Source organism: Gigantopelta aegis, chromosome 14 (assembly GCF_016097555.1).
Source record: "Gigantopelta aegis isolate Gae_Host chromosome 14, Gae_host_genome, whole genome shotgun sequence".
Taxonomy (NCBI): domain Eukaryota; kingdom Metazoa; phylum Mollusca; class Gastropoda; order Neomphalida; family Peltospiridae; genus Gigantopelta; species Gigantopelta aegis.
In genome coordinates this window covers 49,851,130-49,873,871 of record NC_054712.1, presented here as the reverse complement: position 1 = coordinate 49,873,871, position 22,742 = coordinate 49,851,130, and the positions used below count along the sequence as shown (strand labels likewise).

General features: G+C 38.7%; 1 protein-coding gene across 1 annotated transcript in view; it reads right to left on the bottom strand.

The window, feature by feature from the left end:
• Positions 1-6,144, bottom strand: part of LOC121388855 (ras-related protein Rap1-like) — a 107,852-nt gene extending 101,708 nt beyond the window's left edge. Inside the window, exon 1 of the mRNA XM_041520372.1 lies at positions 5,616-6,144. Within this exon, the coding sequence (XP_041376306.1) occupies positions 5,616-6,099 (484 nt within the window). The 5' untranslated portion in view covers positions 6,100-6,144. The remainder of the gene's footprint in view (positions 1-5,615) is intronic.
• Positions 6,145-22,742: the final 16,598 nt, after the last annotated feature.

Genomic DNA, 22,742 nt, shown 5'->3' with positions numbered 1-22,742 from the left:
AACAAACTCCAAGATGAAGGAACTAAAGGATGACTACCGACTTTTCTCCCGATTATTCATATCCTGCTAGAACAGGCAGTGTGATTTGCAAGAGTTCTTCAAACATCAGAACCAATCCAGTCCCGCCTCTCTCAGTGATAGAAGGAAACTCCGCACGTGTACCAAATCACAATTGTCTGATATACTACAAGCCAAAGTGACATTGCCCGAGAAAAAGCCAGAATTAGATGTTCTCTTTGTGGATGGATCAGCTCTGGTGAATACACTGCCGCCACGTTCACCCAAGACGTTTAACGAATATGCAAGAATGGACATACTTCCGAGAATAGAGACATACAGCAATACATACAGGAGGACGGACATTGTGTTTGATGTTTACTGGCAGTCCAGTCTGAAGTCTGAGGCAAGGTCTAAACGGGGAAAAGCAATCAGGAGGAGAGTAACAGGCACATGCAAAACTCCATCAAACTGGCAAAGCATCTTACGAGATGAAAACAACAAGCGGGAATTGTTCCATTTCATTGCTGATAAAGTTACGGAAATGACAACAGCCAATATAGTCATTGTGAGGAAGGGGGAAGATGCTGTTAGCAACCAAGCGGCTGAGCTAGATGCAGTAGCCCCGTGTAGCCATGAAGAGGCAGACACGCGTATTTTCCTACATGCCCGGCACAGACACAGACATTGTAGTCATAGCCACTTCTGTTATGCCCGCTTTGATGCAACTTGGCCTTGAGAAAATGTGGGTGACTTTCGGCAAAGGAGAGAAGATGAGATGGATTCCAATACATGATGTGGTTTCGGCCATAGGACCAGAGAAAACACGTGGTATCCTGTTCTTCCATGCTTTCACCGGGTGTGATGTTGTGTCAGCCTTCCATGGCAAAGCAAAGAAATCTGCCTGGCAAACATGGGACGTGTGTGACGAGGTCTCAAGCACATTTGCGACACTCAGCCAATGCCCCTCTGCTGTGGAGGATAGTGACCTGCAAGCTCTGGAGAGAATTGTGGTGCTAATGTATGACAGGTCCAGCGATGTAACAACTGTAAATGAGGCAAGGCTTAATCTCTTTGCCAGAAAGCAAAGACCATATGACTCGATACCACCAACTGAAGCAGCACTCAAAGAGCATGCCAAACGTGCTTCTTATGAGGTCGGACACGTGTGGGGACAGGCATTGATGCGACAGCCAGAAACGACCAGCCCATCCGACTGGGGATGGATCAAACAGGGCGAGGAGTGGAAAATCTTCTGGACTCCTCTTGCACCTATTGCGAAAAATTGTCAGGAGTTGGCCAAATGTGGGTGCACCAAGGCATGTACTGGAAGGTGCAAGTGCTACAGCTATGGACTCAGTTGCACAGGTCTATGTAGTTGCCACTGCCAGGCCTAGATGGGCACAATATGGGCAATATATGACGGATATCAGGAATGACACTTTACTGCATCTCATGCATGAAAGAAAGAGGTTTCATTGCATTACAAAGAGACCGATTTCGAAGAAGTACACTCCCTGACGATTGTGGTACGTCGTTTAAGGATCAAATAATCATTATACATTCAATGGCACCATTGGCTTCAGCATAGTCTAAAATATATGAAACGACACCAAAACCTCCTTAATCGGACAACCCAATCAATTTCTATGAGAAAAGGTATAATTTAAAGATACAAATGGCCGCCATCTTGGAAAATGGCCGCCATTTTGAAATTTCAAGTGGCTAGGACCGTTTTCTTGTCAAGTGACCCATGGACACTGCTCATGACAATTTTCATGCTTGTATCACCAACTGAACGATTCTGTCCAAAAATCACTCTTATCCGCTCTACTATATGTAGGTTGCATAGTACCAAAGAAGAGAGTACCGTGTCAAAGTTCGACGTGCACCGTCAAATATTTACGGAGTAAAGGCAGCTGTGGGTGTGATTGGTAGTAATATGTGACATTGACTATTTGTGCAAATACTATTATCCATTGACAATAAATAAATACACTTTTATTTGTTATACAGTTGTTATGCAGTATATACCAGAGGTTGAAACTAATGCGGGGTACCCCCAAAAATGGAACTGCAATTTTCAGCAAAAATGATGGTTGCTATTAAAAACATAAATTAAATCTCTTAAATGATACGTGACCCCCCCCCCCCCCCCCCCCCCATTTTCTTGCAGCTAGATTAGATGTGAGGTGCCACACTTTCTATTGCTGTACTTCCTGGGTGTGTTGAAACGCTGCTTATATCAGTTTTATTAGTAAACGTTAACATTATCGGCAATAGGAATTGATTTGGTCTAATGGAACCTATAGCATATATTCACTATATTATCATTATTTTATATTGTGTGCCATTTACTGTTATTTGACAGTCATAATTGCTTAATTAGGTTACACTCAGGCTTGGGAGTTCATAATGACCTTGACCTTGGCATTAATTTACTGTGCACTGCTGAGAATAGAGTTTGAAAAAAAGTCTGTGCTTGACCAATTGGAGATTTTGGCCCATATTTTTTACTTAAAATATTTTAAAGCTTATTTATCCAAGGTGATGGACATGTCATATAACACTAATCTTATTTAGGATAATAAGTCTAGGCAAGATGAAATAAGCTATTAGTAATAATTTATTTTTAGTTAAAAAATAATGTTAGCTGATATTAGGTTAAGCTTTTAGATCTCCATTAACAATGTGTATTTGAATGCAATTGGCTCTGGAATGACTATATTTAAATAACCTGATTTCTGCTGTAATTTTAACATACTTTTTAGGTTGGTGAATTATGTTTTAGGCAAATATGGGAGTTTTTACAATTGTTTTTGTGAGTGTGGCAAAAACATTAAAATCTACAGAAGTGGGTTCTGTGCAGCCATTTTGCATTCTCTTCTTTATTTGTACACAAATATAAGCTTGGTAATGATAGCTTTAGGTCAGTTCATTAAATCTTGTCCATATATTCAGTGAGTTTTCTATAGTAAAGGGTATTTGAAGTATATACCAAGTACAAGAGCAATTTTGACACATTTGTTAATCTACCTAGGAGTGTGTTAGTATTATCTTCCACTATTACCACACTTGTAAAGCTATATTTTCCAATATTACTATGTAAATGATGTGTTACATTACAGATTGTAGTAATGCATACGATATAAATATTATATTCAGTTAAAACAGAAAATAATTAAAGAAAAATGACTTTCGCACTCTTTTGATGGATTTAATGTGCTTTTTTTATGACAAATAAAAAATAAAGATGTAAAACCCTAATGATAACTCTAGATAGGATACATGTCTGTAAGCACCAATCACTGGAGATTATTAATAAAATATCAACAGATATATTGGTAGCTGTCAGTGAATTTAATAATGCATATATAAAAACCAACTAGGCTGATGGGTTTGAAAATATTGCATTCAGTGACTTGACATCCAAGCATAGTCCATACCTTGGGTGTTTACCCCACCATGCTGTGTACCACATTAATTTACTACTATTTGTGGATGCAGTGGTGTTCATTTCAGATACCACATGTAATTTGCTTTTTTTCTAGTGAAGTTCTTATCATATGCCCATTAAAGTCTTTCAAAACACAGGGTCACTGCAATAAATGAGTTTTAAGGTAATTATTTACTGGAAATGAGAGACTCTGACTATGCATGCACACACTACATATACAACTAAGCATACACAACCAATCCATAGTATGTATCTTCAAGAGTAGTATTTTTATTTATTATTTGTTTTAAATATGACACATTGCATTTGTATACAACTTTGCATAACACTGATGCTTCCTGAGGTGTACATTAAATCAGGTTGCACTGTAGGAACAACACTTTCAATTATGTTGTCACATCATATCAGAACACAGAAGATCCTGATAGTCATGAAAACACCCAACTGGACACTTTTTGAAAAATATATTTTTTTGATATAGGTTGCATAGTACCAAAGAAGAGAGTACCGTGTCAAAGTTCGACGTGCACCGTCAAATATTTACGGAGTAAAGGCAGCTGTGGGTGTGATTGGTAGTAATATGTGACATTGACTATTTGTGCAAATACTATTATCCATTGACAATAAATAAATACACTTTTATTTGTTATACAGTTGTTATGCAGTATATACCAGAGGTTGAAACTAATGCGGGGTACCCCCAAAAATGGAACTGCAATTTTCAGCAAAAATGACGGTTGCTATTAAAAACATAAATTAAATCTCTTAAATGATACGTGACCCCCCATTTTCTTGCAGCTAGATTAGATGTGAGGTGCCACACTTTCTATTGCTGTACTTCCTGGGTGTGTTGAAACGCTGCTTATATCAGTTTTATTAGTAAACGTTAACATTATCGGCAATAGGAATTGATTTGGTCTAATGGAACCTGTAGTGTGTATACACGGGTTACATCACTCACTTCCTTCAGGATGACGTGGCCTGTATTTGCAATGGGTACCTAGTCCGGAGGGACTTAGTAAATGTGGTTCTTACTACGTCCGGATCTTGTTACATACCCATTATATTTCAACCCTTTCTCCACCAAAATAGTGCAACAAATGGACACACAAACCCAAAATGTATAACCTACCGTACTTACAAAATCCCGATTGAAGTATATGCATCATTATTAACAAAATACATCTTCAACTACAACCTTAAAAAAATATCACCGCCATTTTAAATTTGCTAAGTAGAACGAAGCAACTTGCCGTGCACGTTAAGAAAAGTATTGACTTAACGTGCCCCGTGCTCTAATGGGTACCATGGGCGTGAGAATTTAATGCACACGTTTTTGCAAACATCGTCCACTAGTATCTGTTAATTGGCGTTGAGAGAGTGAGCGAGTTTGAGATGGGGCGTAATTCAATCGACTCTTGCAACTCCCGCAGCGCAAAGCAAAAATGATGCGATGTTGCTTAAGGGAACTTAAGCCAGCTTTTGTGAATTAGGCGCCAGTTAAACTTTCTCATAAGAGGGCGCGTGAATCCAACAGTCTAGTTAGCTCTACCTTCCATAGTGAAACAAACCCCGATTTCACCCGGAGACCCGATTTGTTCATGTTGACCCGATTTGTTCATGACGACGGTGTGTGTGCTTATAAAACATTAAACGTTGTCTCAAGGCTCAGTGTTAAGGTCTGGATTCTTAACGCCATACATGCTAAAGGCTGTAACAGTTATAAGAGCAGACAGCACAAGTAAGTGACAGCACCACGGGGTTTCACAAAATTATATAGCTGATAGCATCACGGCATTGACAATAATTATCTGAAGCATTCTTCTTGCTTTCCTAGAATACCTTTGGACCTTGCAGAATGCATAGATATTATGTCTGGCCATTCGTACTTGAGCAGAAAAAAACCTTTAATAAAATAGTCTTTAGATGTTTACAACCTAGGTACATTAGTATGCTGGCTTCTATTCGTTAGTTGTAAAACTACGGTGCGTCGCTTCATTTGATTGGTTGTAGGATTTATGTCACAATTACATCTAAATTTAAAAAAAAAAAAAATCATATTAGAACACACAATTTGCCACAATACAAATCGTTCGTCAGTCAATAAATAAAGTTAATTCAAGTTAATTAATAATAAAGAAATGAAATCAAGCTTACTTACCGATACTAGCATCAAAACCACCGAGATATTCCGAGGTCATAAACTGTTGCGTCACAGACGTTTTCCCCACACCTGGACTTCCAAGCACTAAAACGCGGAACGCAGAAGCCCCAAACGCCGAACCGGTACTGTTCGCTAGGCTGCTCTGGGATAGGGAGCTGGAGGAAGGCGACAAGGGTGTGAGTTCGGTCATACTTCCGCTTCCGGAGGAAATGATGCTGTTGGTACTCCGAGACCGCAGCGAGTCCCCGCGGTTGACGAGGACGCCCTTGGACGTCGTGACGAACGAGCGGCACGTATAAACGCTTTCGTCGTCCACGCACGGGGACAGGTACTGCATGTAAGGCTTGCTCAGCTGGTTCCGGCTCGGCAGGCTGCTCGTTCGAGGCCGCATCTCCTCGAGTTCGACATTTTCAAGATGGCGACTCTTCGGTTTCTTCAGCGACGTCGCCCTCTTCTTGGGTCTGGGACTGATGTTCAACATCGTCAGCGATCTGTTCGGGCTGATCGTTTGCACGGAACCACCTGGCATCTCGATGCACTCACCGTACCTGTTAATTCTACAGTCGATCTTGGTTGGGGATTTCCCGGCGTTTCTGTTAACCCTATCCAGGTTATTCCATGATTCACATTTTTCTGACCATTCAGTCATTGCACGTGGATGCCGTGTTTAAAAAAACACTGGTCTATTAACTAAACCCAAACATTGATTTTGAATATTTAAAGTATATATATTGCTCCGCTTGAGCAAAATGCTTGTCCCTTTAAAACACAGTTACTTTGGTTATTTTAATATATAAATTAATATTGGTCCACCTGAACGAAGTACTTGTCCCTTTGAAAAACAAAGTCTTAATTTGGATATTTCAAAATATTGCTCCGCCGAAACAAAATGCTAGTCTAAAAAACGTAAACTTGAATATTTCAAACTATTGCTACAAGCAGTACAAACTATCGTCTTGAAACCCACAGTATTACTGGATATTAAATATTACTCAAATGCTGCTCTGCCTTTACTAACCAATGCCTTGGTCTAAATTAGCCACGGAATGACTATTACAAAATACTGCTCCACCTCTTAGGCTCTATTAAACAAGACTGAGTTTAAATATTAGTACCGAAATTATATTGCAAACAAAGTCATTACAGAACAGAAACCAAACTGCACAAGGCACTACCGATTACACTGGATGAAAAAAGGTTAACTTTTCAAAACACGTCTTGAACTATTTATCGATATCCAAGCGACACATGGCTGTATTGTTTCTACCCTGCAGGTACACAGTCAGCGAATCTCGTTTCCCGTTTCACATTACGATATTCTCTCCGAGTTCTTGGTTGGCTGGCCCGTTTTATACCCTCGAACCATGCGTATCGCTAAAATAGTATTTGTAGGCGGTTCCAACAGCAGTGCGTACAATTGATCGCAAAACGGTGAACCGAGTACCAATGAATGGGAAAACAAACGCTGTCATAGGCGGAGCGCGATGAACCAGTCTACGGTTACTGTTAAGACAGGCATGGGAATCAAGCGGTGGTTATTGACAAGACGATCGCGCAAATGAGATTGGTGTACACTTCATTGCACGTGGATAGAACCTGTATCGGGAAGGGAAACGACGCATGTATAATAACAATCTCTAGTACAGATGTCACCACTATTGGGTATTGGGTACCTAACTAATTGTAACAGCATGACGTTGTGTATATGGATTTAGGTATCAAACTAATAAATGGTAACTGCATGACGTGGTGTATCGTTTCCTGGTTAATAGTTGAAGATAGCAGGGGCGAATTCATGGGATGGGAATGTCAGGGCACCCCCCCCCCCCCAAAAAAAAAAAAAAAAAAACAGTTTTTTAAGTGCCCCCTTCTTCTTGTATTTTCCCCCCATTCGAATATCCTTTTGACGAGTTGCTCAGTGTATCTTTTTTCCGTTATCCTCCTCGCAAAATATTCCCTGGATCCGTCCCCCTGCCAATTTGACAACCAAACGTTCGTCAAGTACAGTTTACAATCCTAGCCGGGACTTTCGCTGATGGATGACCAGATAATAGACGGTTATGGTTAGGGTCAGAGTTAGGATTAGGGTTTGAGTTTGGTTAGGTCCAGGAATAGAATAGTTAGAAGGGCAGTCTCTAGCCCAGTCGGTATAGCATAGTTTATTAGATTTAAGCCTTCCGGCTCACAGACATATCTTTCACATTCAAATTAATAACATTTCACAAGTGATACATATATGGAAGATGTGCAATTCAATATGTTGAGAACGTAGGTATAATGCATTTTAAAAATATTTCTCAATATTACATAATTCTTTTCTGTTTTGGAGAGACAATAACTGCGCAAGTTTAAACACAGACGATACGGTCAGTACAGCGTTCGCCCGAGGAACTTTGATGACTCGGTCAGTACAGCGTTCGCCCGAGGAACTTTGATGACTCAGTCAGTACAGCGTTCGCCCGAGGAACTTTGATGGCTCAGTCAGTACAGCGTTCGCCCGAGGAACTTTGATGACTCAGTCAGTACAGCGTTCGCCCGAGGAACTTTGATGTCTCAGTCAGTACAGCGTTCGCCCGAGGAACTTTAGTGACTCAGTCAGTACAGCGTTCGCCTGAGGAACTTTGATGACTCAGTCAGTACAGCGTTCGCCCGAGGAACTTTGATGGCTCAGTCAGTACAGCGTTCGCCCGAGGAACTTTGATGACTCAGTCAGTACAGCGTTCGCCCGAGGAACTTTGATGTCTCAGTCAGTACAGCGTTCGCCCGGGGAACTTTAGTGACTCAGTCAGTACAGCGTTCGCCCGAGGAACTTTAGTGACTCAGTCAGTACAGCGTTCGCCCGGGAAACTTTGATGACTCAGTCAGTACAGCGTTCGCCTGAGGAACTTTAGTAACTCAGTCAGTACAGCGTTCGCCTGATGAACTTTGATGGTTCAGTCAGTACAGCGTTCGCCTGAGGAATTTTTAGTAACTCAGTCAGTACAGCGTTCGCCCGGGAAACTTTGATGGTTCAGTCAGTACAGCGTTCGCCTGAGGAACGTTGATGGCCCAGTCAGTACAGCGTTCGCCCGGGAAACTTTGATGACTCAGTCAGTACAGCGTTCGCCTGATGAACTTTGATGGTTCAGTCAGTACAGCGTTCGCCTGAGGAACGTTGATGACTCAGTCAGTACAGCATTCGCCTGAGGAACGTTAGTGACTCAGTCAGTACAGCGTTCGCCTGAGGAACTTTGATGGTTCAGTCAGTACAGCGTTCGCCCGGGGAACGTTGGTGGCTCAGTCGGTACAGCGTTCGCCTGAGGAACTTTGATGGCCCAGTCAGTACAGCGTTCGCCTGAGGAACTTTGATCGTTGTAGGATCGAACCCATTGGTGGACTCATTCCAACCAGTGCCCTACGCTTGATATATCAAATACCATGGTATGTGCTGCGCTGCCGGTGGAAACTATATATAACAGTCTGGAGCCAGGAAATACACACGTTTTACCCCTGATCAGCAGAGAAAATCCGTTACATATTTTTATTAACAGCAAGAGATATTTTGTATGCATTTTTAAAAAGACAGGATAGCACACATCTAGACCTTTGATATACCAGTAGTGGAACACTGGCTGAAACGAAGAAAAACCCAGTGGATCCGCCAAGGCATTTGATCTTCGTATGATAGCGTACAGAAAGATTTGTTTTTATCAACAATCGGTAAAATCTAAATAATACATTAATAGCGGAAACGTACGAGAGCTTTTAATGACTCTGCTTGTGTTCCTTTGTTTTTACGCTTTCAAAAAACGTTACATTAGTAACGGTAACCAGTGGCGGATCCAGAAAATCCATTGGGGGGGGGGGGGGGGGGGCACAATGACAAGAGGCGGAATGCCAACTTTTGGGGAGCTTTGGAGTGAGATCGTAAAAATGTTTTTAATTAATATATACTCTTCAAAAAAGTAAGGGAACCTGAACTATAAAAACATACGTTTTGACCACAGATCTCCTAGTAAAGAACGTTCAGGTATGTTTATCAACACACCGAAACACATTCCATAGTTTGACAATTTCCAGGAAGGTCCATTAATCACTGTGGAACATTATTTCTGTCAATCTTTTTCATTCTGTTGATCATACAGTTGTTATTGTTTTATTTTAGTAATTTTTATTGTTTGAATTTGCGATTTACTGATAAAAAAAACCCTTCAACTTTCAAATTTCACTTCTGACTCTAATCGTCCTTCAAGATCTTTGGTGGTCATAAAGCCTACTTGTCACGGGGATCCTATAATACCCGTAACTGAATAAAACACGATTATCCAAATATCTCTCCTAACTGTATATCTATTAGATCTCTCTGTATCGGGCAGTTATACCCGAGTGGCTCGGCTCTAGGTATGAACAGAGATAAGATCTTATATAAAGTGTATATAATATAGCACGTTTAGGTCACTAGAAAACACAACAAAAACACAATACACTTTGGAATCTGTATTAATACTACGCTGACAAATGTACTGCCGCAGTAGTTAATTAACAACAACAATATAATAACAACCAAGAACTAATCACTTAATTAGTTAATCACTAGGTGTCTAGTTTACACAATATTCTAATCACTTCACCGTGACACAACACCCACACGTGTGATAATTGAGAAACGCTTCCAGGGGAACTTAATTAATAAAGAAATTACAACTCTATTCCTAACTGGTTAATTTTTAATTAACCCTTAACTACTCATTCAGTAACCTTGTAATACAGACTTAATACTGGTACCTATCACAATAAAGACAATAACCTACAGTTTACCTAAGTCCTCTAGGATGACTGGCTAAGCTTTAATAATTTTAGCACAGTGAAGCCTACAAGTTACTTCGTCAATTTACCTGAAACACTGTCTAAATAATATGGGTATAATACAGTATTAAAATATTTAAAGTCACATCAATCACATCAAAGTTATACAACAGAGCAGAAATATATATTTACCAGTCCAAACGGACTAACGTTCCCTGGGAGCCTTCCTATATGTTTCTCCCCGGTATCTCTAAAATCCTGGCTATTTATTACAAAAAATCCGAATATCGCCTGGGGGCACATCGCGGTACCGAATACCTACAAGTCATATTTCCACAGAGACCAAGACTGAATATTTTTCTTAGATGGTCAGACTAGCTGTCGCCACCCGCTAAAAATCCCCGGTCGTAAAACAGAACTCGCGGAGGTATTACGTAACTACTGGCCACATGGCCTCCACACCTCGTCCGGGTGTGTATTAGAGGGTACGGTCGCGCGGAGGTATTACGTAACAAAGTGCCCACCTGGTCTAAGTGCATATTGGGACTGCACACGGCCCTCTAAAAGAATTAATATCGCAACAGGCGAAAAGAAATTAAGAGCATGTTCCATCACACTACTGCAATACTGAACGTCCGGTTGTAATGTTTGCCCAATTAATTCACTATTATCATATAACCATTCCCCACAGCTAATATACCTTACAATTTTGGCAATTGTAAATTCTTATTAGAGTTCCCCTACTTTTTTTTGAAGAGTATATAATAAAATTATAAACTGTCGCAAAATTAGATCGCCTCTGGTAACGGGCAACACTGACACGTTAACTAATACGTGTTTCCATTGAGTTCCTTGAATGATGTCATAGCGGCCGACTGGGACTGGCGTTTCTTCACGAAGTGGAGTAAATTACGGGACTCGGTAATGAAACTGGAGCAAGGTTCACAGGGAACTGTAATCGAATCAAAGTTGATGAAAGAAGCCAAAGCCATAGATATGTCTGTCTCAAACACACAGTGGTTAGTGAAGCTAAATTCAGTTCTAAGTAGGTGAAGACTGGGTGTTGGGCGAAAAGTACACAATTAGCCTATGTAGCTATTAAACCGGAAAATCAATCTTTACATTTCTGGCTTAGAAGAAGAAAGTAGCCCATGTGACATAATTGTACTAAAGACCGTCCCCCCCCCCCCCCCCCCACCAAAAAACAAACAAACATAAAAAAACAAAAAAACAAAAACCCCCAAAAACAAAAAAACAACAACATAATAATAATAATAATAAATAAATAAAAATAAATAATAATAATAATAATAATAATAATAATAATAATAATAATCAAACAAACATACATATAATCAAACAGTGACTGAAGGTTCGCGATTAGAAAAAAGTAAAAAAACCCAGATAAAATTCCTCTATGTTCGTCATGGTAAAACTAAATGTAACAACCCACCCACCTCCCATCTACTCCTTCCCCCAAACCCCCCACAACAAAACACCACCCAAATTTACAGACATTCACAAAACCCACAACCACCCCAACCCCCACTCCCCAGAAAAACAAAACCCAACCCAACAACAAACAAAAACAAAACAAAAACAATAGCAAAACAAAAACACCCGGAATCACAACACTATCTGAACCAATAAGTGGCAATACATGTACGTTTCTGCTGAAAAACGTTGCCCTTTTCTTTTCTTTCATATAATCAGAACTGATTTCACTGTTTGGTTATGAAAGGGGTCTAACTCCTATAAGTATGGTGCAAAAACAGGACTGATTGCAACTCAACGCCGTATAATGTATAGTGTTGCCTGTCTACTGAGGTTTAATGGGAGTTGCTTTCCTTTTCGGATTCCTGGAAGAAAGAAAGAAATGTTTTATTTAATAACGCACTCAATACATTTTATTTACGGTTATATGGCGTCAGACATATGGTTAAGGACCACATAGATTTTGAGAGGAAACCCGCTGTCGCCACTTCATGGGCTACTCTTTCCGATTAGCAGCAATAACTTCATAGGCGTGACGTATGTGGCGTATGTGCCAGTGGTAAAGCGCTCGCTTGATGCATGGTCGTTTTGGGTGAATTAGATCTCTGTTCTGGACAAGACATTTTCGCAAAGTTCAAGCGTATTCTGCGTGATAGCTAACAACGACCAACACCAAAACGCCGTCAATATTATGTCAATTACGTGAGATAACGTCAGTCCTCCTTTAGTCGATCAACAATACCTCGTATGACCAATCGCTAATTAAGTATAATTTACTAATGAGTATTATTCAGTACGCGGACAAATCGTCAGGTAATTTTATCCCTGGACGTGTGAGGAAACACACTGCCTTGTACTCCGAAAACACGATTCTGGCACGCGCAATTCGACGTAAACAGACAAACGTAAACGAATCGAGCGTTTATTCTATTGATCGAGCCATTAATCGTCTTTGTATGCTGGATATGAACAGAAATATAGTTGTGGGACATATAATACAAAATTGTTTGCTCTTGTATAGTATTGTAAACAGCAGAATAATCGAGAATGGAAGACAGGTCAATATATGGTAATGACAAAAAAATACAATATAAATTACCCCACGTTAAGTGTTTAAAGTCGCAGAACCTAGGTTTTTGAAAAGCTATGACGTAGTTTTCACTATTTGACAGTTTGAATCAGACATAACTTACAATTAATTGTTTAGATTATGTATTTTCGTACATATAAAGCGGTTATGATCATCCTGGTTTTTGTAATACCACAAAATGTATTTTTGTTTTGTAATTCTAAAAACGCACGTATCTCTGAGAAGTAACGGTTATGGAATTTAGCTCTAGCCTACTTTTAAAGGGTATTTTCCCGTTTCAACGTCAAACTATTTTTTTTTTCACTCTGTTGTAACTTTATTCCGATGTAATAGAGGTTTGTATAGTAACCAAATATAGTGATAATTTTCACGGTTTGAAACTAGGGTATGCGACTTTAAAATAAATATAGAAAATATACTTATGCTAATGTCAAGATACCAGAATACTTGATGTTCATATAAGCGAGAGAGAGAGACAGAGAGAGAGAGAGAAGGGGGGGGGAGGGAGGGAGAGAGAGAGAGAGAGAGAGAGAGAGAGAGAGAGAGAGAGAGAGAGAGAGAGAGAGAGAGAGAGAGAGTGTGTGAGTGGGAGGGAGGGATGTCGTCACATTTAATGAAAAGTATATATAATACAGATTCTTGTCTACAGATGGTATTCATTGGTTCAGTGGGTTTTACACATTAAAATGTGGTTTACTTTGCTGTGTTATTTTAATTCGCATAAAAGCACGGGTGGGGCGGGGCGTAGCCCAGTGATTTAAAACGCTCGCCTGATGCTCAGTCGGTTTAGGATCGATCCCCGTCAATGGACCCATTGGGTTATTTCTTGTTCCAGACAGTGCACGACGAATGGTACATCAAAGACCATGATATGTGCTATCCTGCCTATGGTGTGGTGCATATAAAAGATCCCTTGCTACTAATGGAAGTATGTAGCGGGTTTCCTCTCTAAGACCATATGTCAAAAGTACCAAATGTTTGACATCCAATAGTCGATGATTAATAAATCAATTTGCTCTAGTTGTGTCATTAAACAAAACAAACTTTAACAAACTGTGTAAATGTTTCACAATAACGCTTGTGTAAATGACACCGTATTGATTTAAGTTTGAAAGCTAATAAGATCTTTCCCGTTTTTTTAGTTTTGATTTAATGGTGTCTTAGCATTTCGTCCATAAAACTTAATATGTTTTTCATTCGAATACCACGCGATAATAATAATCATTTAAAAAAAATCTGAACGTTTACATTTCAGGCTGAATTACTTTCAAATGTAATTTTTATAGGTTTTCTGTCCGACACATTTCGTTATTAGTTTGGTTATTTATTAAATTTGTGTGGCTGAATTTGCATTATTGCTTAAAAGATATCCCCACCCTCCTTAACCATATGTCTGACACCATATAACCGTAAATAAAATGTGTTGAGTGTGTCGTTAAATAAAACATTTCATTATTTAATATCATTTCTTCATATCCCCACCCATTATTTTCTAAACACTAGATCGATATACTATATTGCTTCATCAGCATGTCATGCCATGTTATAGTGTTTTACGTGCACATTTAAAACAAGCTGATGCAGCGCACGCCTCTCCTCCGCCCAGGACAGGAATCACTTCATCAGCTGTTGTTTGGGGGCGGGATGTAGCCCAGTGGTAAAGCGCTCGCTCGCTAGATGCGTGGTCGGTCTAGGATCAATCCCCGTCGGTGGGCCCATTGGGTTATCTCTCGTTCCAGCCAGTGCCCCACGACTGGTATATCAAAGGCCGTGGTATGTGATATCCTGTCTGTAGGATGGTGCATATAAAAGATCCCTTGCTATAATGAAACAAATATATTCGGGTTTCCTCTCTAAGACTACAGGTCAAAATTACCAAATGTTTGACATCCAATAGCCGATGATTAATAAATCAATGTGCTCTAGTGGTGTCGTTAAACAAACCAAACATCTTCTTCATCAGCTGTTAACATACAATTTTATACCACATCACGTTTTCATATGAAATGGTACCCTATATCAACTGTTCGTATAGAATATTAAACCATGTTGTATAAAATATATAGAGAATAACAGTACTGGTTACTGCCTTGAAATATCGGCTTTATCCTGCGAAGATGAGAGCATCGACCTGATCAGGATAAAACCGATAGACAGTAACCGGTTATCGTATTTATCCTGCGATCCTATATAAAACGTAAACAAATAATGAAGTGAACTGTTTTTATTTCACAATTTTACCAGAGTATTGGGTTCATCCATGTTGAATGTCATGTCGCCTACAATGTCTATACACCAAAACAAAATATTTCATAAATAATAACAATTTAGTTCTTATTTTTAAAGCAATTGTTTTTTGTTTTTTTAAACGCTTTTTTTTCAAATCATCAACTGAAAATAAAAGAATAAGTAACTTTGAAAAACACGACATTTCTATGCTGATCACAACTAGTGTAAAGATAATGTCGTCCAAAAAGCTATAGTTTTGTTCAGTGAAAGAACATATATACTCGCGGAAAAAAGTTCCTGTGCACCAAATAATTGCATATAGAATATAATTTACTTGAAATCTGGTCATACAAATTTCAGTAAATGAACGTGTAACCACTCCCGTCGATATTCCTGCGGTGTCCTGTCAATTGCACGAACTATCCATGCTTTGTGACCACAAGTTGCATTACTAGCATTCTTTGTCACGTGCTCCTGTTTGACGTCATTTTTCTTATTATTGGACTTTAAAACTATTGTATGGATTCTCATTACTCAGAAAAACATTTTTGTTGGTATCTGATCGTCGTCAGTGTGATGTCACGCCTCCCAGAAAATGGACTCCTTCGAACGATGGGTATGATTGAGGTTTGAATGACACAAACGCTGTTGCTAGTAATTTTGGTATTCATTGGTGTTAATCAGAACACTATGCAATATCTGCGGAGATGTTCTGGACAGTTTAGGGGTACTAGGGATCTTCCATGTTTAGGGAGTCGACACGTGACACCACGTCAGCAAATCGTCAGTATTAAGCGGGTACACACATGGAATCATTTGGAAATGATACGTTTAACATCCTAATGCATATCTGAGTTAAGGCCAATCAGTGGAAGAACTGAACGCAACCGATTAGGTGATAACAAAGTACGGCCATGACCGTACATCAGTACGTTGTTCTGTTACATCGTCACCGACGGCTCACCAAACATTGTGTAAACAGTACTTCAGGTTCAGAAGGCAGGAGAGGATCACCGTACTTTTAACAGATAAATCTATGTAAATGACAATATTTTTAAATTTAAAAAATATAAGTTCTACTGAAAATTTAATGATGCACAGGAACCTTTTTCCGTGAGTATATATAGAATACTAAACGAGCTTGCCTGTCATACCATTTTTATGAAATGAGTGAACAGTTTTGGTACCAACACTGTTGACGAGTTTCATAAAAATGGTATGACAGGCAAGCTAGTTTAGTATTTTATTTATTACAAACCAACTGCAAAAAAGAAAAAAAAACCGCAACGCAGAAGTAAGCACATATCGCATCCTACTACACGTTAGTTTTCTACGAATTGGGTCAGCAAGCGATCTACGTCACGCTTACGTCACGCCAATATTACACTAGTTAGATATAGAGTGATTGTTATGACATGAGCAATATCTTACACTGGTGTGTAATAAAGAAATGTACCTAGTCAAGGGGTCCAACCTAAACCGTATGACACGTGCTTGAACTTCGTATACCACTACCAAAATGGCGGATAAAGCTCGCTTCAATACACGACGGTGAGTACATTTTGTCTTACAGCTACATGCTGAATGCCTTTCTGATTAAAATAATATTGCTATACGGCTCTAGAATGAATACTCTATCCATCTGTTTACGTAATTCTCGATTTTGTTCAACCCAAAAAAAGCTATTGAAGAAAAATCTCGTTGTTTTGAGGGTCAAAACAAACATGATCAAACTATTTGGTGTTATTTTAATGAAACAAGTTATATTTATATACCTTGAAAGTGTCATGATGAAAGCTTGTACACCCTGGGAGCTAAATTATGCTAATATGTTTTGGAAAGCCATTTTATAATTGTTCATCCAAGACATTTCTTATAGTTTAGGCACATCTTCGTCTGCTCCCCCTGGTTTAAGCCAAGATTTCGTTTACTTAAACAAATTGTATTTGAATTTGTACCCCTAAAATATCGTGATTATATTTTTCAACTTAAGGTGTGTGGGGTTTTTTTCAGTAATGGGAACATACAAAAAGAGGCCAGTTAAGTTGAGCCTTTACCAATAACGAAAGAGGAAAGTTGTTTCCCGTCTTGACACCTAGAAGATCCAATTCTGGCAAAAGGCTGTGTAATCATCGTACCTCAGACTTTACAAATTGCACAAATAAATGTTTCCTCAATCCATTTAAGAAAGCATCTTCCATATCAACACCTATAGATGTAAATTCTACATCCAACACGGAATTTCCAACACCACCACAGCAGAGATCATCACAAAAGAAAGAAGAAAAGCGATTTAGGAAGAGGTTGTCATTCGCATCTCGGGGTGTAAATGACAGTGATGGTAATCATACATTGCAAGTGTTAAATGAACCGTCCCTGTATACTAATGATATAACAGAAACAATGTCACTCTTCAGAAGCAGTGTTCAAAATGGCTTTTGTTCCATAAACAAAACAAAACAAAACATTTCCTATGTATTATTTAAAGATACGCTAAAATGGCACTATCACAGTAATTCATCCTGCATGAGGTATTCTGACGCCAACGAGGGCTTGCTTTGGACAGGAACGGGGTTTTTTGGAGGTCAGTTTATCAGATTCATGAGAGGGTTTTCTCACCGCGATATATCCTGGACCTCCTCAAGGAGTTCAACCTGCACGTGCCAGCTACAAGGTGGATGAAGGAAAGATACTTCCTTCATTATGACTTAGAATCAAGGACAAATGCTCATGTGGTCAGATGTTACATGCAATTAAAATGTACACATAAACTAAGTTTCAACTATTCAAATGCGTTCTTATTTCAAAAAAAAAAAAAAACTAAAAAACACCCAAGTATTGTTCGAGACCTGTGAATGCTTATATATAATTGGTTTATAATTTGATTACATATACATTTATATTCAAAGGCAGCCTGAATAGTCTATTTATCATGAAACTGCTCGTGTTACATCACTGACACTATGTGATACCACTGGCAGCAGTAATGAAACATTTAGGTTATCACACTCCAGATGACAAACATCTCAGAGGCTTTAGATTGGATGAAAACGAATTGTGTTGCAGTATTTTTAATGTGACGTCACAATTCTCTGTGCAGCTTGAAAAAATTAAAAACAAAATTTAGTAGAATGACAACAGAAATGTAATGCAAATCCCCTCATTTATGAAATAAGTTTCTCAATTCGTGAAGGTTGACCATCTTACTTATGTCGCTCACGTTAGTTAATTTTCAAAACATCACCTAAGACTAAAACCCATGTCTTAAGTAACGAGAGTGAAATAAATACAATAATCAACCGTCACTCGTTGTGGAGCTTTCATGTACACGATACAACTTACGTCATATTGTCATTAAATTTTGTCTAAACACTTCTGAAAATCCCCAGATGTAGGTCAAGGGTCAGTCAAGGTCACAGTAACCTATTCGAGATACACGGCATGCATCCATATACTAGGATTGCTGTTTTAGGTGTCCAGTGGGGGACTAATAACACACTAATACTACATTGAATTATAATGTCAATTTATTAAACACTATATAAAAACTAGATAATTCATTCCAATGAATCTGGAAACGCGGTGTCCTTGGAGACGATTCCTAGTTAACAACACTCGTCCACCGTCAGTGCACTGGTGCCTGCCTGGTCTGCCGTGATGGACAACCACATGTCTGCCGACGGCAGACCTTCCAAAGTATAGTTGGCCGCAGTCTTCACAAACTGTTCTGAAAAACAAAATTTGGAACATACGATTAGGTGTCCTAAACCAGGGGGAGCAGACGAAGATATGCCTAAACTATAAGAAAATTCTTGAATGGATAATTATATAATGACGTTCCAAAACGTATTTTCTTAATTTAGCTTCCAGGGTATACAAACTTTCATCAAGACACCTTTTAAGTATATAAAAATAACTCATTTCCTTAAAATAACACCAAAAACTTTGATCATGTTTGTTTTGGCCGTCAAAACAACGAGGTTTTTCTTCAATAGCTTTTTTGTGGTTTAACAAAATCGGGAATTAAGTAAACAAATGGATAGAATATTCATTCTAGAGCCGTATCGCAATATTATTTTAATCAGAAAGGCATCCAGCATGTAGCTGTAAGACAAAATGTGTAGCGAAGCGAGCTTTATCCGCCATTTTCGTAGTGGTATACGAAGTTCAAGCCTGTGTCATACGGTTTAGGTTGGACCCCTTGCTAGTCATCTCATCTTGAAAATGCATAATGATTGGAGGATAAAATACGATATCAGTTGTTGTTACACTTTCTTGCACACCCGTTGGTGAGAACATGGTTATTTACACATGTAAGTCAAGTGTGTTACAATTTCAAGACATACGACTGGCTGATCCTAGGTGATGACCAGATCACCACTGCTATACATCCAGTGAAAAAACTACACGATGGAAATCGATTACGTTGTGACGTATAGTTAACCTGACAAGCATGTGTCCGTGACGCGTAAATTAGCTACAAGTGCAACGGCTGTAAATAACTTTTGGTCGAAAAAGATGTTAAAATTTGCTTAAAACCTGGGTTTTTTTTAGGATATGTAAGAAATAGAATAATACATTCGTGTCTGTTAGATACCATTTATCGCACAAGTTATTTAAAAACGTATCAAACTCGCTTTCGCTCTTTAGATATATTTTAAAACAACTCGTTGTGAGATAAATGGTATCTAACGGCCACTCATGTATTATTCTCTATATATTAAATAGTACTATGTTAGTTTTCTATATTAATGTCATTTACAATATAATACTTATCGTAACTGAGAGAGTTAAAGTCCAAGAGAAAATTCGTTATCAACACAGAGACTAATACTGCCGAAAAAGCTATATGAGATGTTTTACTTGTTTCCTCATAGTCAGGGCAGTACATACCACGGCCTTTGTTATAACAGTCGTGAAGCACTCGACTACATTGCAATGTGCTACCTCTGGGCGTAAATAGTGACTTCGACAACAATTAGTGGCGGGAAATAAAAACTAGCCTAGAAACATATATTTTCGGTAAAATGTATTTTGGTTTTAATTACCCCCCCCCCTCCCCCCCATCCCCCACTTCGTTCATATGCACTTTGGCTTCCTGTTTCTTCTTCATCATCATCATCATCATCATCATCATCATTTATTTATTTATTTATTTATTTATTTATATGTTGGTTTATTTTACCATGCTGTGACCTTTTAACTGAGAAGCAAAAATAACAGGTATATATTGTATGAATAATATGTAGTACGTCTGGGTAATAAAAATATCTGACGGAACATGCTCTTAATTTTGTTTTCGCCTGTGGCGATATTAATTGTTTTAGACGGCCGTGTGCAGTTCCAATATGCACTTAAGCCCTTTGTTACGTAATACCTCTGCGCGACGGTCGTCGAGCTCTTTCTAATACACACCCAGACTAGGTGCGGAGGCCATGTGGCCAGTAGTTACGTAATACCTCCGCTAGTTCGATACGTTCGGGGTATTGCTGGCGGACTAGGCGTCATCAAGTCTGGCCATCTAAGAAAAATATGCCGGTTTGGTCGCTGTGGAAATATCACTTGATAGGGGGAGGACCGCGTTGTACCCCCAGGCGATATTCGGAATTTATGATAAATAGCTAGGGTTTTAGAGATATCGCGGAGAACCATAGGAAGGCTCCCAGGGATCGTTGTCCGTCCGGACTGGTAAATATTTTATTTCTGCTCTGTGTATAACCTTGATGTGATTGATGTGACTTTAAATATTTTAATACTGTATTATACAAATATTATTTAGACGGTGCTGCCAAAAAATGTAATCTGACGCAGTAAACTGTAGGCTCACTGTCTCATATATATATAAAGCTGGAAGCGTTTCTCAATTATCACACGTGTGGGTGTTGTGTCACGGTGAAGTGATTACGATATTGTGTAAACTAGACACCTAGAGATTAACTAATTAAGTGATCAGTTCTGGGTTGTTATTATTTGTTGTTGTTAATTAACTACTGCGGCAGTACATTTGTCAGCGTAGGTTAATACAGATTCCAAAGTGTATTGTGTTTTTGTTGTGTTTTCTATTGAACTAAACGTGCTATATTATACATACTTTATATAAGGTCTTATCTCTGATCATACCTAGACGAGCCACGCGGGTATAACTGCCCGTTACAGAGAGATCTAATAGATATACAGTTAGGAGAGATATTAGATAATCGTGTGTTTCATTCAGTTACGGGTATTATAGGATCCCCGTGACAATATCAAATGTTGAATCATAAAGCATTAAATACATTCCGTGTTCCCACTAACCACACTATTTCAAATTTTATTTGATTGATTGCTAAATACAAAATTATTATAGGCAAAACTCCACAGGCCTACTGAGCTTCTATAAACATCGATAACAAGAAATGAATTGATTATTATTATTATTTGTATAGTCCAAGCAATATTAGATACCTTCCTCTCTAAGAATATATATCAAGATTACCAAATATTTGACATTCAATAGCCCATGATTAATAAACCAATGCGCTCTAGTGGTGTCGTTAAACAAAACAAACTTTAACTCTCTCGTCTTGATATAATAGTAGCGTATGCTTGGTTTATTAATCCGTTGCCTCAAATAAATTCATAGGCGTGACGTAGCCCATGCCAGTGGTAAAGCGCTCGCTTGATGCATGGTCGTTTTGGGTTCGATCCCCGTCAGTGGGCCCATTTGGGCTATTTCTCGTTCCATCCAGTGCACTACGACTGGTATACAAAGGGCCGTAGTATCCTATCTGTGAGACTATGCATATAAAAGATCCCTTGCTACCAATGGTAAAAATGTAGCGGGTTTCCTCTCTACGGCTATATGTCAAAATTACGAAAGGTTTGACATCCAGTAGCTGATGATTAATAATTCAATATGCTCTAAGATTGCAATCCTTCCTACATTCAAAACACTGCCGTTGAAACCGCACTAAATCCCACCAATATAGTTTGGTTTATTAAACTTCTCATTTTCCATTACAATAAACAACAACATATTTTATGGGAAAAAATAATCAAATCAAATAAAAAATGAACAAAAAAAAACGAACTATAAATTTTACATTAACCTTTTTATTTCAGTGAAAAACAATTTCAGATTTCGATCGATATTGTGTCATTTACAAACGAATCAGCGTCCAGGAAGAACTTGAAACCTACGCAGTGGCATTAATCGAAAACATATTTGTATACTAATACGTATAGAACCAGCACAGAATAAGAACGAAGACTGCTAGTACTACTAATGAGAAACAACACTAGAATTATCGACTTTACATCGTTTCTTAAAATAAATCTTCTAAAGCTATTTACACGTATTCCCAGTAAACATATCGGGCAGTAGTTGCGAAATTTGTTTTTCTTAAACGCATGCGTTTAAGAAGTACTTTAATCTTCTTTTTTTCATGATAAAATCAATTCGATTCAAAGTCTTTTTTGCTTTAAGTTATACAACAGGGCCGTACCCTCCGGGAGGCGGGGGGGGGGGGGGGGGGGGGCTAAGCCCC